The sequence below is a fragment of the Suricata suricatta genome, chromosome 10 (genome assembly GCF_006229205.1).
Source record: "Suricata suricatta isolate VVHF042 chromosome 10, meerkat_22Aug2017_6uvM2_HiC, whole genome shotgun sequence".
NCBI lineage: Eukaryota > Metazoa > Chordata > Mammalia > Carnivora > Herpestidae > Suricata > Suricata suricatta.
This window is the reverse complement of record NC_043709.1, coordinates 13,957,174-13,971,531: the sequence shown is the minus strand read 5'-3', so window position 1 is coordinate 13,971,531 and position 14,358 is coordinate 13,957,174. Positions and strand designations below refer to the sequence as shown.

At 43.7% G+C, this 14,358-nt stretch overlaps 2 protein-coding genes across 4 annotated transcripts in view; one reads left to right on the top strand and one right to left on the bottom strand.

The window, feature by feature from the left end:
- Nucleotides 1-1,985, bottom strand: part of BPIFC (BPI fold containing family C) — a 42,271-nt gene extending 40,286 nt beyond the window's left edge. The window contains exon 1 of the mRNA XM_029955167.1: nt 1,910-1,985. The gene's annotated coding sequence lies outside the window, so the exon portion shown is untranslated. The remainder of the gene's footprint in view (nt 1-1,909) is intronic.
- An 11,898-nt stretch (nt 1,986-13,883) lies between these two features.
- FBXO7 (F-box protein 7) overlaps nt 13,884-14,358 on the top strand; it is a 21,354-nt gene continuing 20,879 nt past the window's right edge. Inside the window, exon 1 of one of the 3 annotated variants that reach the window (XM_029954717.1) lies at nt 13,884-13,973. In XM_029954717.1, coding sequence (XP_029810577.1) covers nt 13,922-13,973 — 52 coding nt within the window. In that variant the 5' untranslated portion in view covers nt 13,884-13,921. The other 2 variants (XM_029954716.1, XM_029954714.1) reach the window with 2 other exon arrangements.

Sequence of the window (14,358 nt, the reverse complement as noted above, 5' to 3'; positions counted from 1 at the left end):
GGCAGAAGACATGAATAGACATTTCTCCAAAGAAGAAATCCAGATGCTCAACCAGACACATGAAAAGATGCTCATCACTGATCACCAGGGAAATGCAATTCAAAACCACAATGAGATATTACCTCATACCTGTCAGAATGGCTAAAATCAACACAAGAAACAACAAATGTTGGCAAAGGGTATGGAGAAAAAGGAATACTTGTGCACTGTTGGTAGGAATGCTAACTGGTATAGCCACTGTGGAAAAACAGTAGGGAAGATCCTCAGAAAGTTAAAAATAGAATTACCATATGATCTAGTAATTGCACTACTGGATATTTACACTCAAAAATACAAAAACACTAATTCAAAGAGATACATGCACTCCTATTTATAGCAGCATTATTTACAATAGCCAAATTATGGAACCAGCCAAGTATTCACTGATAGATGAACGGATAAAGAAGGTGTGGTGTACACACACACACACACACACACACACACACACACATACATACAGTCACAATGGAATATCATTCAGCTATAAAAAAGAATGAAATCTGGCAACAACATGAATAGAGCTGGAGAGTATAATGCTAAGGAAAATATGTCAGTCGGAGAAGACAAATACCATGTGGTTTTAGTCATATGTGGAATTTAAGAAACAAAACAAATGAGCAAAGGAAAAACTATATATATATATATATATACACAAATACATATATATATATACATGCATATATATGTGTATATATATATGTGTATATATATGTGTGTGTATATATATATATATATATATATATATATATGACAAACCAAGAAACAGACTTTAAACTACAGAGAGCAGATGGTTACCAGAAAGGAAGTGGATGGGGGGATGGGTGAAATAGGTGATGGGGATTACGGAGTGCACCTGTTTGATGGGCACTGGGTGATGTGTTGAATTGTTGAATCACTATTTATATATTTGAAACTGATATAACATTGTATATCAAATAATTGGAATTAAAGTTAAAATTTAACAAATAAAAACACAAATATATTAGATGGCCTTTGCCTAAGCCATTCTGATGACCAGAAATAAGAAGATTCCAGTACAACTTAGAAAATTCCTGAGATAGGTCGACTTACTATAAGTATTCACAGAGGGGCCTTTGATAGACTTTGGAAAAATCAGTTAAAGGAGTGATAAGTGAATGAAATGTAGCCTTTATAGCAAGGGGAAGGTTGAAAAATTAAGCCAATTGGTTTAAAGAAGCCTAGGCTGTCAGAATATTCCAACCTAATGGTTAAGACAAAATGAATGTAAGGAGTCTAAATCAACAGTCATAGACTATGGGAAGAATTGGGGACTAATTTCAAGGGATTCAGTTCACACCTCTTATTTTACCAAGATCTCTAATGAGAAGGCCTTGAAAATTTACACTTAGTCTTCCCCAAACTCTATACTTAACACAAACAGGTTAAACGATTCTGGCAAGTGGGAGTGTCCTTTACTCTGGCAAGATGTAGGTCACCAATGTGGCTTAAGACCTGGCCCCAAAGCACAGACATCACAGCAATTCTTTATTCCTACATCCACGCTGATTCAGAGCTAAGGTTGAATTTTCTGCCACTGAGCTGGGTTCCGCACTGAAATGAAGGCATAAATAAGTCCAGACTTAATATAACATTGCTGAATGATGAAAAACTAAGTCTATTGTCCAAACAAACTCTATTTTTCTTTCTTAGACCTGCTCATAGTCTTCTGGGTGGACACGAGTGACAGAAAAACCAACACAAAACAGAAAAACCCAGGCAGATAGTCAGGACTCAGGCTGTGGTGACAGCTGACTGTCCAAGGTGTTCTACCAGGCCCAGGACATCTCCAGCAAGAGGGTAATCCCAGCTGGGAGATGTGCTGGCAGAGAAGTTTGCTCATGATTCTTACCTCAAACCGAGGAAGCGTCCAACCCTGGGGAGCACCTTCGATTCCTTCTGCTTTTGAAGCGCTATGTGTTCTCCTCTTGAGCCTTGAACTCAGCTGCTGAAAAGACAAGATAATTATGTCTGAATCATCTAGTGGTGGATTTTTTTTAATGCCTCTTTCAAAATGTAATATATAATTGCTACACTTCAATTGCCCAATAGCATGAATGAACACTACCGGCTCTACCTAGATGAGCAGACGATGCCACCCATGCAATGATTACCCACTGCCAACACACACACACACACACACACACACACACACACACACACACACACAAAATTATTATGACAACATTACCAGAATGATTAAGAGGAGACTTCCAGTAAACTGAAAAAAGGTGTCAAATTGTTTTGAATTGGAAGAGGAAGGCTTTTCCTCTCTGGGATAATAAGCCGGTTTCTCCTGGTCAGGGTGCCTGCAGTGGATGGCACCCACAATACCTTTTGGACTTTTGGTGGATCCGTCTGAAAGCATGAGGCTTGGTAACCAGGCTGATTTAGTTACCACCTTTATCTTGCAGGGTAGGTAGAAGCACAGATGGCATCTCTAAGTGTCTGTTCCTTTTCGGGTTGTTAGTGCCTTCCGCTCCCAGCATTCCTTTGAGGGAAGTTGGGTGGGTGCAGCCGCCACCATGTGACTTCACAGCTGTAGGTTCTAAACCACATCTGCACTCCCATTCCCCATGTTTTAGTCCTTGCATTTTACATGGCCAGGGGTCTGCTGGCATGAAGTGTCTAACATCTTATTTACAGTTTTCAGGGTAAGGTAGGGCGACCAACTCTCCTGGTTCCTCAGGATGTGGGGTTTTCTGTACTGAACCCAAGGCAGTCCTGAGAAAACCCATGAGATTGGGAACCCTAATAAGAACAGGCACATTTTCAGTTTTCTCATCTGGTGTGCCTCCAGTTATATTACCTTTTTATTTTATTTTAATGTTTTTTTAAAAATTTATTTTTGAGAGAGAAAGAGACAGCATGAGCAGGGGAGGGTCAGAGAGAGAGGGACACACAGAATCCAAAGACAGGCTCCAGGCTCTGAGCTGTCAGCACAGAGCCCAATGCAGGGCTTGAACCCAGGAACCATGAGATTATGACCTGAGCCGAAGTCAGGTGCTCAACTGACTGAGCCACCCAGGTGCCCTTATATTTACCTTTTGAAACTTGTGTTCCTTAGGGACAAAGTGGGAATAAGAACAGCATCTACCTTGATAGGTTCTGGTGGAAAAAAAAAAGTGCTGTTAACCATCAGTCTGTTTGGGCTGCTATAGTGTTTAAACAGAAATTTGCTGCTCCCAGTTCTGGAGGCTGGGAAGTCCAAGGTTAAGGAGCCAGCATGATCACATCCTGGTTCATAACCAGCACCTTCTGCCAATGTCCTCACGCAGTGGAAGGAGGCGGGGATCTCTCTGGAGCCTCTCTTATGAGGCAATCATCCCATTCATCAGGGTTCCACCTCCATGACTTAAGCGATACGAGCCTGAAGACATGTTCCTCAGAGAATCATTTATTGTCAGTCCTCACAGATTCCATGCATTAAATTCACAAGTATTGGGCACCTACTGTGTGCACAGACCCCTTCAGTAAAAAAGACAGACTCCCTGTCCATGTGGAGTTTATCAGATGAAGACATGACGTAAACAAGCAAACAAAATAAATAAAAATGTATACAATGTGACATGTACTATGAAGGAAATAGGGAACATAGTTGGTGCGGTGGTCTTGTAAGTGGTAGAGCGATATCGCCGGGGGAGGCACGCTTACTTTGTGAGATGGTCCGGGAGGGCTCCTCTGAGAAGGTCTGTCTGAGCTGAGATCTAAGCCCAAGAACCAGGCAGGCAAAGCACGGAAGAGAATGGGTGGAGGGAACAGCAAAGGTGGGCTGTGAGCTTGAGAGGTGGGAAGGCAGTAACACCGGTATTAGGCATTTAAATAGCGGTGTCACGTGGGTAGTTGGGGTTCAGGGAAAGGTCGGCTGGAAGTATGAATTTCTAAGTCATCCTCCTAGAGGCGAAATGAAAGCCACAGAGTGGACGGGCGTGTGTGAGAGGCAGTTTCCCACGGTGTGCATGCTTCTGGAGGGATGTGGGGTCATCTCAGGAGCTTGAAAACGTAAACACTTGAAATTGTATTGTGATCGTCTTTGGCATATGAAGAAAAAGAATACAAAGACAGACGTGGGAGAAGAGGAATGGCCTTACACATTATATGGAAAACTATTTTCCTTTCCTCAGAATCTTCCCTGGGTGTCAGTACCTGTTTCTCGTCTTCCTCTCTTCTCCCATGGTCCTAAGTTTCCTCTCAAATCTCCTGCCCAGAGTGGTCACTTGCCTCCACCTTCCTCTCCAGATGCCCCATTCCTTTTCTGGTGCAAAGTTCCCCATCCCGCTCAGCCTCCTGTGCCCCTCCTGTCCCTGAACCAGCTGCACAGCATCAGCTAGACTTACAGGCAATCTGAACATCGTAAAACAGCAGTATTTTTCCTGATGCAAGTATTAATTTTTCCTTTTGTCCTAGAAGACCCGAGAGTCTTGATGGAAACCTGAGTCACCATTGTGTGTCCTGGGGCATCTGGTGCAGGACATGAGGAGAGTTCTCTGAAAGAGTGGCCAGGAGAGAGTCTGTGTGTGTTGGGGGGGGGACTCCGTCCTGCAGTCCTCCGGGGCTCTGGCCTCACAGGGACCTGCCATGCCCACCCCACCCAGCACTTGGGACAATTTACTTCACTTGTTTGGGTCTCCGCGATCCTCTGTAAAGAGTCACCGAGACAATTAAGCTGAATGAGCTAGCACATAGTTTTTTGCACTGTGTTAATAAGATGCGATACTACTATATTTTCTCTATTTCATTTCAAATTAATAATTTAAAAGATATTTTAAACCGCTTTTGCGAAACATACAAAGTTGGGGTGCCTGGCTGGCTCAGTTAGTAGAACGAATATGTGACTTTTGATCTCAGGGTTGTACATTCAAGCCTCACAACAGTGTGGAACCTACTTAAAAAAATGCAAAGTTTAGTTTCCTGGTATTTATTTTTTACATTTACTCTCTATCTGGAAATGAGTACATTGTCCCTTTATATAGCTTCCCCTTTAAAACAAAAGTACATCTAGTTTAAGAAGTGGGTTCGTTTATGGGAAACAGTAAATAACGGTACAACTCAGGTGGGACATGGAATAATTCTAGAAAAAGAGGCTCCAATAATAATTCGAGTTTCGGAAACAAAGACGGTAGAAGACAGCGCAGCTAGTTTGTTTCACTCCGTTTGGAAGGGTCCTGAGAAGTCAGCTTAGCTAGCCTCCTTTCTGCTAAAGGAGTTGCTTTCGGGCAAATGTGCTGAATTCATCATCATGCCAAAGCCAGTAGCACTGTGTCCGGTTTCATTATTTATTTTGATTTTTCAGATTTAACTGAGAGTTTGCTGGGAACTTCTGCTTATCCAGCCTCCCCACGATGGCAATCTAGAAGGCAAGATTAATTATTTCACTTACTAATGGCTGACAGGGTGTTAGTCTCTGCAGATCAAGGGACACTTTTAATTAAAACTCCCAAGAAACATCATAATTAACCAGGTAGAATAATTGTTCGTTAAAAGAAAGATGTCAAGATACAGTGTGAAGGAACTGAGGATCCTCCTTCTTGGTTTCTAGAATGTCTGGGCTATTCCCATATAGAAAAAAGCTATCTGAGTACTAGATTTTATTTGAGTTTGGAAGAGAAATCATATTATTCTTTGCAGGAGAGAAAAGTGAGAGGTATAGGGATTATCTGTATTTGGGGGTCAGTGCGGGGGGATGAGCCCACATTCTGTATTGGTGAAGTCTCGTTAGAAGGACACCCTGAAGAAGGAACAGAGGTCGGGCAAAATAAGAGCTAACATCTATTTTTTTGTTATGCTCTGGGCACCAACCATATGTCACCTCATTAAATCCCCACCAAGACTGTATGAGGTACTAATACTATCTCAATTTTGTAGACGAGGAACCTAAGAGGTTAAGTATATGTCCAAGCTTAGGTGTCAGTTAAAAGGCTGTGGAGCCAGGACTCAGGACCCAGGGGTCCTGCTTCCCGGAGTCTGTTCTCTTGACCACTATGCCAAACTGCTTCTTCAGGAAGATTGCTAAAGGGCAGCCCACTGCCCTGGGGATGTGGAAAGTCAGGAGACAGAAGGATGCTATTGCTAGATAACACACCTGTTTTTCCAAGTTGCTAACTGAATCTGTAAGAGTAACACAGACATGTGTTTGTTTGCAGTTGCTAGCGTATTCCTGACCAGAGGAAGCTGTCTGGAATTGGTGTGGCTCTCGAGAGAGATCAGTGACCCTACAGTTCACTCTGGAAGGGCTGAGGAGACAGCTGGCAGGATCGTCCTACCACCTGGCAGCATCTCCCCCTCTCCTCCCGGCTCTGTCCCACACTACCCTCTCCTGAGGCCTGTGATGACTGATCTAGACATGGCCATCCTGCCAGTCACATTCTGGAATGGTTTATGGCACTAACCACCACCTGGTTTTGAAAAGTCAGCAAATCCACTTACCCAATCACTTTCACTTACGATCAGTTGTGTGAAAGGGGGCTACATTTTATTATTTGCAGTTCAAAGTGAATTTAAATTCATGTTAAATTTGAAATGTACATATATGACTTTTATAAGACATGAGGGATATTTTGGAACCAAGCACACAAGACAGTGTAATACAACTTTGAAATGTCTGAGAACCATCAGTGTGAGTCCACGTCAGACAGACAAGGACTTCTCTACCTCAGTGCTATTGACATTCGGGGCCACATAATTCTTTGATGTGGGGGCTGTTCTGTGCACTGTGGGACATTTAATAGCATCCTTGGCCTCCGTCCTGATGTTAGTAGCACCATTTTCTCCTACTCTACTTGTGACAAAAATGTCTCCAGTCTGTCTAATGTCCTCAGACACACCTTGGTTGAGAATCAAGAAAATAAAGTATATTTTTCTATCTAGCCCTTGCTGTAGAAAGTGGCTCCTCTTGAGGGCCAGATTCTAATATTCCTAATAATATTTTTAATTATCCAATACATATTCGAATACATTCTCTTGGTGACAGATTCAAACAAGACTGAAGTTTATCAAATGGTGAAAATCCTTTGTGCTCCTCTCACCCCTTATCCCTGTCTTCTGTATGCCTCCTTCTAGTTTGCTTTCCAAGAATAGTTTTTGTATTTTTATTTATTTCTTTCAAAAGATTCCAGACATCTTCATTTTGGTCCTTGGAAAGGGTTTTAATCATTATAACAACTTCTGAAGACTCTTTTTCGAGGTTGCATGGTTCGAATTTTATCTCACAACACTCTTTAAGGTCCATTTCGATTTCTTACCAAGCACAGCTACCTCAAAGTGCTTCATCACGTTAAGACAACCCAAAACAACCACAGCAAGATCATATCGTCCAGACCGGTGGTTCCCAAAGTGTGGTTTCACAGTAGCACCACCTGGAAGTCATTAGAAATGGAAATTCTCAAGCCATTCTCCAGACCTACTAAATGATAAACTCTGGCAATTAAAGCTCAAGATTCAGAAAAATGGATTGGATCTGTATGTAAACACTTAAACTAAGGCCAATCTGGCTTTCTAGATAGAGACAGAATGAAGATCTTACTTTCCAAACAGATACATGAAGAACTCAGAGATGAGCATGAATATCTTCACACCATTTAAAATTCTGCTTTACCGGGCCTGACAATGGAGGTGGGGACTGGATGTTGTTGAAGATGGATAAAACCTGCCTTTTCCCCTTAAGAAACTCATAACCTAAGACTGGAGAAAGACTGATATGCAAATAATTGTGCTGTAATATGATGGGTAACATTGAAAAGTATGTTCCAATAGGAAGGAGCAACACACTTTTCCTGGGAAGGAAAAGAAAGCTGTTCCAGGTAGAAGGACCAGCATGTGCAAAAACACAGGAGCACGCAAACTTACTCGTGGGGGAGGGTGTATGGAGAGGGAAACACATTTTGGATTAGTGCAGTGTGAGTAGGGGTCATTGGGAAGATTGAAGAAAGTGGTTTCCAGCTGGACTATAAAGGTTTTTTTTTTAAATCATGTACAGAAATTTGATTTATATTTAGGAAACTAAAGGAAACAACAATAAGAAAAAATTAATTAAAAGTAGGCAAGAGATCTGAAAACACCTCACTGAAGAAGACGTATCAATAGCAAATAAACATACAGAAGATGCTCAGCATTATTAGGAATTGCAAATTAAAGCAACAAGATACAACTATACATCTGTTAGAATGGTTAAAATGAAAACCTGACAATAGAGATTAAAGGAACTCTCATTTACGGCTAATGGAAATGCAGCCACTTTGGAAAAACAGTTTGGCACTTTCCTACAAAATTCAACCTAGTTTTGCCAGAAGACCCAGCAATGGTGTTCCTGGGTGTTTATTCAACTGACTTGAAAATTTAGGTCCACATAAAAGCCTGCACAAAAACAAATATTTATAGCAGTTTTATTCACAATTGCCCCAAACTAGAAGCAACCAGTTTATCAATAGGTGAATGGATAAACTACAGTACGACCATACAGTAGAATGTCATTCAGCATTAAAAAGAAATAAGCTATGAAATGAAAAAAGACATGGGTTAATTTTAAAGGCATATTGTTAAGTAAAAGAAGACAGTCATCAAGTCAGAAAAATTCTATACACATTGTGATTCCAATTACATGATATTCTGGAAAAGGCAAAAGTAAATTGACAGTAAAGAGGTCAGTGATTGTCAGAGGTGGTGGGGGGAGTAGTGGTGGAGTAAGTTGAAGCACAGGGGGCTTTTTAGGTTATGAAACAAGACATTACGCATTTGTCAAAACAGATAGAGCTTTACAAGCCAAAGAGTAAACATTAGTGTATGTAAACTTAAAAAAAATGATGTAGGAGATGGAGGGGTCCATGACAGAATGCAAAATGTGAGAAAAGAATCCAAATGTATTACAAATGTAGGAAACAACCTTGCTGAAGGGGACTGGGGACAAGATGGTGACCAGGGTCACTTTGGGAAGACGTGGAGTCTGTAAGAGGAAGGGCGGCAGGCACTGTGCGCCAGGTGGCAGTGTTGTTTCTGACAAGGGCCTGGGTTAAGAACTGTGAAGCCACTATTCCTGCTGGGAATGAACGATGAAGTAAATGGATGGTGGAGGCAGCTGGACTTGTTGCAGTTGGACTGGGAAGTTACAGATCCGCGAAAAAGTAACCAGAACAATCACGTGGCAATGGATTAGAGTTGGAAACAAGAAAATGAACTCATGCTCAGTTTCATATATAGACATAGACGGCTACGTATGGAAATGGTACGTACATATACATATCTCTCAGCTGTGTCATTGAGAAGGCTTGGACGCAGTAACACCCCAATGGCAATGAGCACACCTAGCACCCAGATATTGGTTTCTAATACCACTCTCCAGTAAGAGGAACTGGAGCACCTTGGGAAAATGGCTGATTCTAAGGCTGGGGCAGGATATAGACAAAATGGTCCTAAAGCATCGTATAGTGCCAGAAAGTAAGAAAGTGGTCAAACCCAAAACACGCGCATACACACACACAACAAGTGAACAAAAATCCACAATGATATCAAATGGATACAGTAGCCAACTGAAAGATGTCCCAATGGCCAAAGTCGGAACAATTTGAGCAAGAAAATAAATGAAGTAGTATTGGATTATAAGCCAAAGAATAAAATAAATATAACTCCACACTGATATAAATAAAGGATTGACTAAATAGGGAACAGAACGAATATCCTGTAGAGAAGAAATTCAAATAATTTACCTATACACTCCACTCCTAAGGAGGTAGGGTATTTCCCACTCTAAGTGTGGGCTGCACATAGTGACTTTCTTCCAAAGGATACAATACAAAAAGGAGAGAAAAGAAGTAACTTTCTCGAGCAGAAGCCATGTGATCAGGGTTAACATCAACAGTGAGAAGTCATATTGACAGTATGCACTGATGCAGTGATGAGAACGGAAGCTTGACTTTCACGGTCTTCCTCCCAGGAGCACATTACCTCTAGTCACGAGAAAATATCAGACAAACCTCAACTGAAGAATGTTCTAAAAAATACCTGACCAGTAAATTCTTAAAAGTGTTAAGGTCATTAAAAAAAAAAAAGGAAAGTCTAAGAAACTGTCACAGCCAAGAGAAGCCCAAGGAGACGTGATGACCAGATGTAATGTGGTGTCCTAGATGGGATACTGGAACAGGAGAAGGATATTAGGAAAAAATGGAGGGAATCTGAATAAAGTATAGACTTTGTCTTAAAAAATTTTTTTAATGTTTATTTTTGAGACAGAAAAAGACAGAGTGTGAGCAGGGGAGGGGCAGAGAGAGAGGGAGACACAGAATCTGAAGCAGGCTCCAGGCTCTGAGCTGTCAGCACAGAGCCTGATGTGGGGCTCAAACTCACAACTGTGAGATCATGACCTGAGCTGAAGTCAGACGCTTAACCGGCTAAGCCACCCAGGTGCCCCGAGACTGGTTAATTCAAATGTATCAATTGGGCACCTGGGTGGCTCAGTCGGTTAAGGTCATGATCTCATGGTTTGTTCATGAGTTCGACCCCCATATCAGGCTCTCTGCTGCCAGCACAGAGCCTGCTTTGGCTCCTGTCTCCCTCTCTCTCTGCCCCTCCCCTACACACTGTGCTCTCTCTCTCAAAAATAAATATTTAAAAACCCACAAATGTATCAACATGGATTCATTAATTGTGATATATGTTCTACACTCATCTAAGATGTTACTAATAGGAAAAATTGAGTATGTGGTGTATAAGTCTTCAGAATCATTCTATAAACCTAAAACCATTCTTAAAATAAAACATTTATTAAAAAAAAAAAGAAGCCCTTTGGGAGCCAATATATTCCCACAGAAGAGTGACATTGTCCTTTTGTAGTATTCTGTGAAATGGTCCGCTAAATACACAAAAAGAAATTTATATTTCTGAAATCTGAAAGTTGCAGTAACTGTTGCTTGCAGACATTAAAGGGACATCTGCAAGAAAGAAAAAAAAATTCTCAAGGAGAGAAATAGTTGAGAGAAGATCATTGTCATGGATCTTTGAGGTTCTGGATGATCATCCTCTGGAGTACCTTAAATCTTGGTGGTGCCTTGGAAATGCTCTGGTTCGCTTCCTGGAGAGAAGAGACACCTGTGACTGGATCACTTCTGCCGGTGGTCACACCCCATTAGGCAAGGGATTGAGACAAAGATCCCAGGCAGATCAGTTTTCCATTGTCTTAGCAAATGATCTCAAATGTAGTGGTTTAAAACAAGACAGAACTAAAGATATTATCTCACTTAATCTTTACAACACAGCTGTCTGAAAACAGTCTTGTTACTACTTCCATTTTTACAGGTAGTAACTTATCTAGGGTTACGCAGTACTGGGAAATGGATTGTGGTAGATGGTCTTTAAAGACGGCCACCATATTAGCCTTGCACTGCTTTCTCCAAGAATGGTATCTCAGAGAGAAATAGACTTATATGTTGTTTAGGTCACTGCTCAGATCTCTGTTAGGGTAGCTGAAGCTATATCCTAACCAACAGAGCCTCCCAATATTGCCATTTTCCAATTTCTATTATTTCTACCTCTGTAACAGCATCCCTGCCCCACCCATCGTCTCCATTCTTACTGTCATTCCACTAATTGCTTTATTCTTTCCAAAGAGCCTCCTAACTGAGCGGGTCCCTATTTTCAAGGCAATTTTGCCTTCTAGGGAATATGTGGCAAAGTTTGAGGACATCTTTTGTTCTTACAAACAGGGGAGAGGTTTCTAGTAGCATTTTGTGGATAGACCAGGGATGCTGCTAAACATCTTACAAGGCATAGGATAGTCTTCTACAACTAAGACATACGAGGCCCCAAATGTCAACAGTGCCAAGGTTGAGGAACTCTGATTTAATATCCCCTGCACTTGACTGGTGATAGAGTCACATTTCACATCTGACCTATGCCCCGTGGTATGCACCTGTCAGACTCATGGCTTCCTACCATCTTTTGAACGGTCTTTCTACATTTGGTGGAAATTCCAATTATTTTAGGTCTTGTTTTCCCAAGGAAGGAGTTTAGACTCTCACTCTCATTCTCCTTGGCAGCCAGGACTCCGGCATGGGACCTGATATCCCTCAATCAGGTGCATCCCTATGAGCCTTTGATTCAGAAGTTAGCAAGGGGAGGTAACAGGCTCTTTTCGAAGCTTGGCATTTTGTTGGTGCAGAAGGCGGCAAAGATGTGCGGCATTTGAAGGTGGCAGCCATTCCATAGTGGTTCCTGTCAGGGTGACAGCAGTTTTCTCCAGGGCCAGGTGGGGCAGCTGCACCAATCCCAGTCATCATAGTTTCCTCATCAGGCCAGTTCTGCAGCGTGGTTCTGGGTTTCATTCCCGGAATTAGCCTGGAACTACTTCTTTAGTCCTCCCACCAGTTCCCTGAGCTATCCAGTACCCTTTTTTACAGGTTCCTTTTCTTCTTAGTCAGCCAGAGCTAGTCTCTATTGCTCAGTACTAAGCAACCTGATCAAGAATCCCCTGCTTAAAACTCCTCAAACAGTCTAGAATGTGTCCTAAATCCTTTGCTTAGTTCAAGGCTCTTCTTTACCTGTCTCCCTCTGGCCCCATTGAGCCACCCTGGTCCCGTTACCCTTCCTCAATCTCACATTCCTTGCCAATCAAGAACCCTGCTGGCACAAACCTTCTCTACGCACCCCGGTCCCCAACACTGTTCTTATCTCTATCATAAACAAAACATTTATTATGCTCTACAAGAACTGACTCATTCAATTGTAAACTCTGCATCATTAAAGTGCCTTTTCGTTCCTTGAGACCCCAGAACCTGGAATAGAATCTGTCAGAAAGTGGGTGCCCATAACAAGGGCTTAGTTAATGGTCAGGATGTGGGCAAGTACTGCCACCTAGTGGAAGAAACTTCACTTGACTCTTTTATTATGATTTGGACGGCCGGCTATCGTAACAAAGATGAACTTTGAACATTCTCTCTCCAAGTTATCATCATCATCATCATCATCATCATCATCATCATCATCATGTCAGACCCTGTATGGTAGCCGCCTCCCAAGGGACTCCTGCTGACACGTGTCTATTAGTATTCATGCCTTGGGAATCCTCCTACACTGAAGGGTTGGTCACAATGACCGAAGTGATGGTATGTGACTTCTGAGGCTGTATCACAAAAGACATTGTAGCTTCTGCTTCGGTCTCTCAGGGATCACGTGTTCTGAGGGAAGCCAGATGCCATGGCCCGGGGACACTCAATTGGCCCTATAGAGAGGTCTGTGCCGCGAAAAACAGGCCTCCCGCCTACAGGCTTGTGAGTGAGCCAGGCGCTCCAGTCTGAGTCAAGACTTCAGATAAACTGCAGCCTTGGCCTTCATCTTGATTGCAGTGTCACGAGAGACCGAGACAGAACCACCCGCCCACACCATGCCCAAGCTCCTGATGTACAGAATCTATGGGACAATAAATGTTCCTTGTTTTAAGCTGTTAAACTTTGGGGTGACTGCTTTGCAGCAGATTGCTACTGTACTCGCGGATATAGGTTGCGAACTACACTTGATCTTAGCCAAAAGGCCGAGAAGCGATATAGGTTGCGGACTAAAAGCTGTTGCAAATTTTGCTGCAACAGGAGGAAACTACCAGAGCCTGGGCTCCACCCAAGGCTTCTCAGAGCAGACGCCTGCCGCTGGAGCTGGGCGCCACGGAGGAAGTGCGGTAAGAACCAGGCACGCCGGGCCTTGCGGAGAGGCGATCACATACTGCGCAGCTAAGGATCTCCACGCACGCCTGGAAGGAGTCAGCACTGCCCGGCCGCATAAGAGCAGCTACAGCCACCACACTCGCACGCCGCGGCAGTCTCGGCGCCTGCGCATTGTGGCCCTCTCGCTCCCAGGCGGCTGCGTTGCGCGCCGAGTCATCGATCGCATGACGCCAAGCGGCCGGGGTCGACTCAGGCCGCCAGCTGCCCGGTCGCCAGGTGGGCTCCAGGGGGCGCCCTTAAGAGAGGGGTGGGGCGCTCAAGTTCCAGAGACCGGCCGGCAGGGGCCCTGGAGGGGCCTTCACTCCGCTGCCCCTCACCACCCCTACGGCTCCGGTGGCTGCCGCTCCGGGCCCGCCGCCGCGCCGTCGTCACCGTCGCCGCCACCGGGTCCGGGCCTCGGGGCCCTACAGCCGCCGCCATGAAGCTGCGGGTCCGGCTGCAGAAGCGGACCTGGCAGCTGGAAATGCCAGACGCTGAGCCGACGCTGGGGCAGCTGCGCGCGCACCTCAGCCAGGCCCTGCTGCCGTCTTGGGGCTTCAGGTAGGCGGGGGCGCGCGGCGGGGAGGCGGGGGCGCGCGCCCGCCCCGGGCTGTCACGTGAG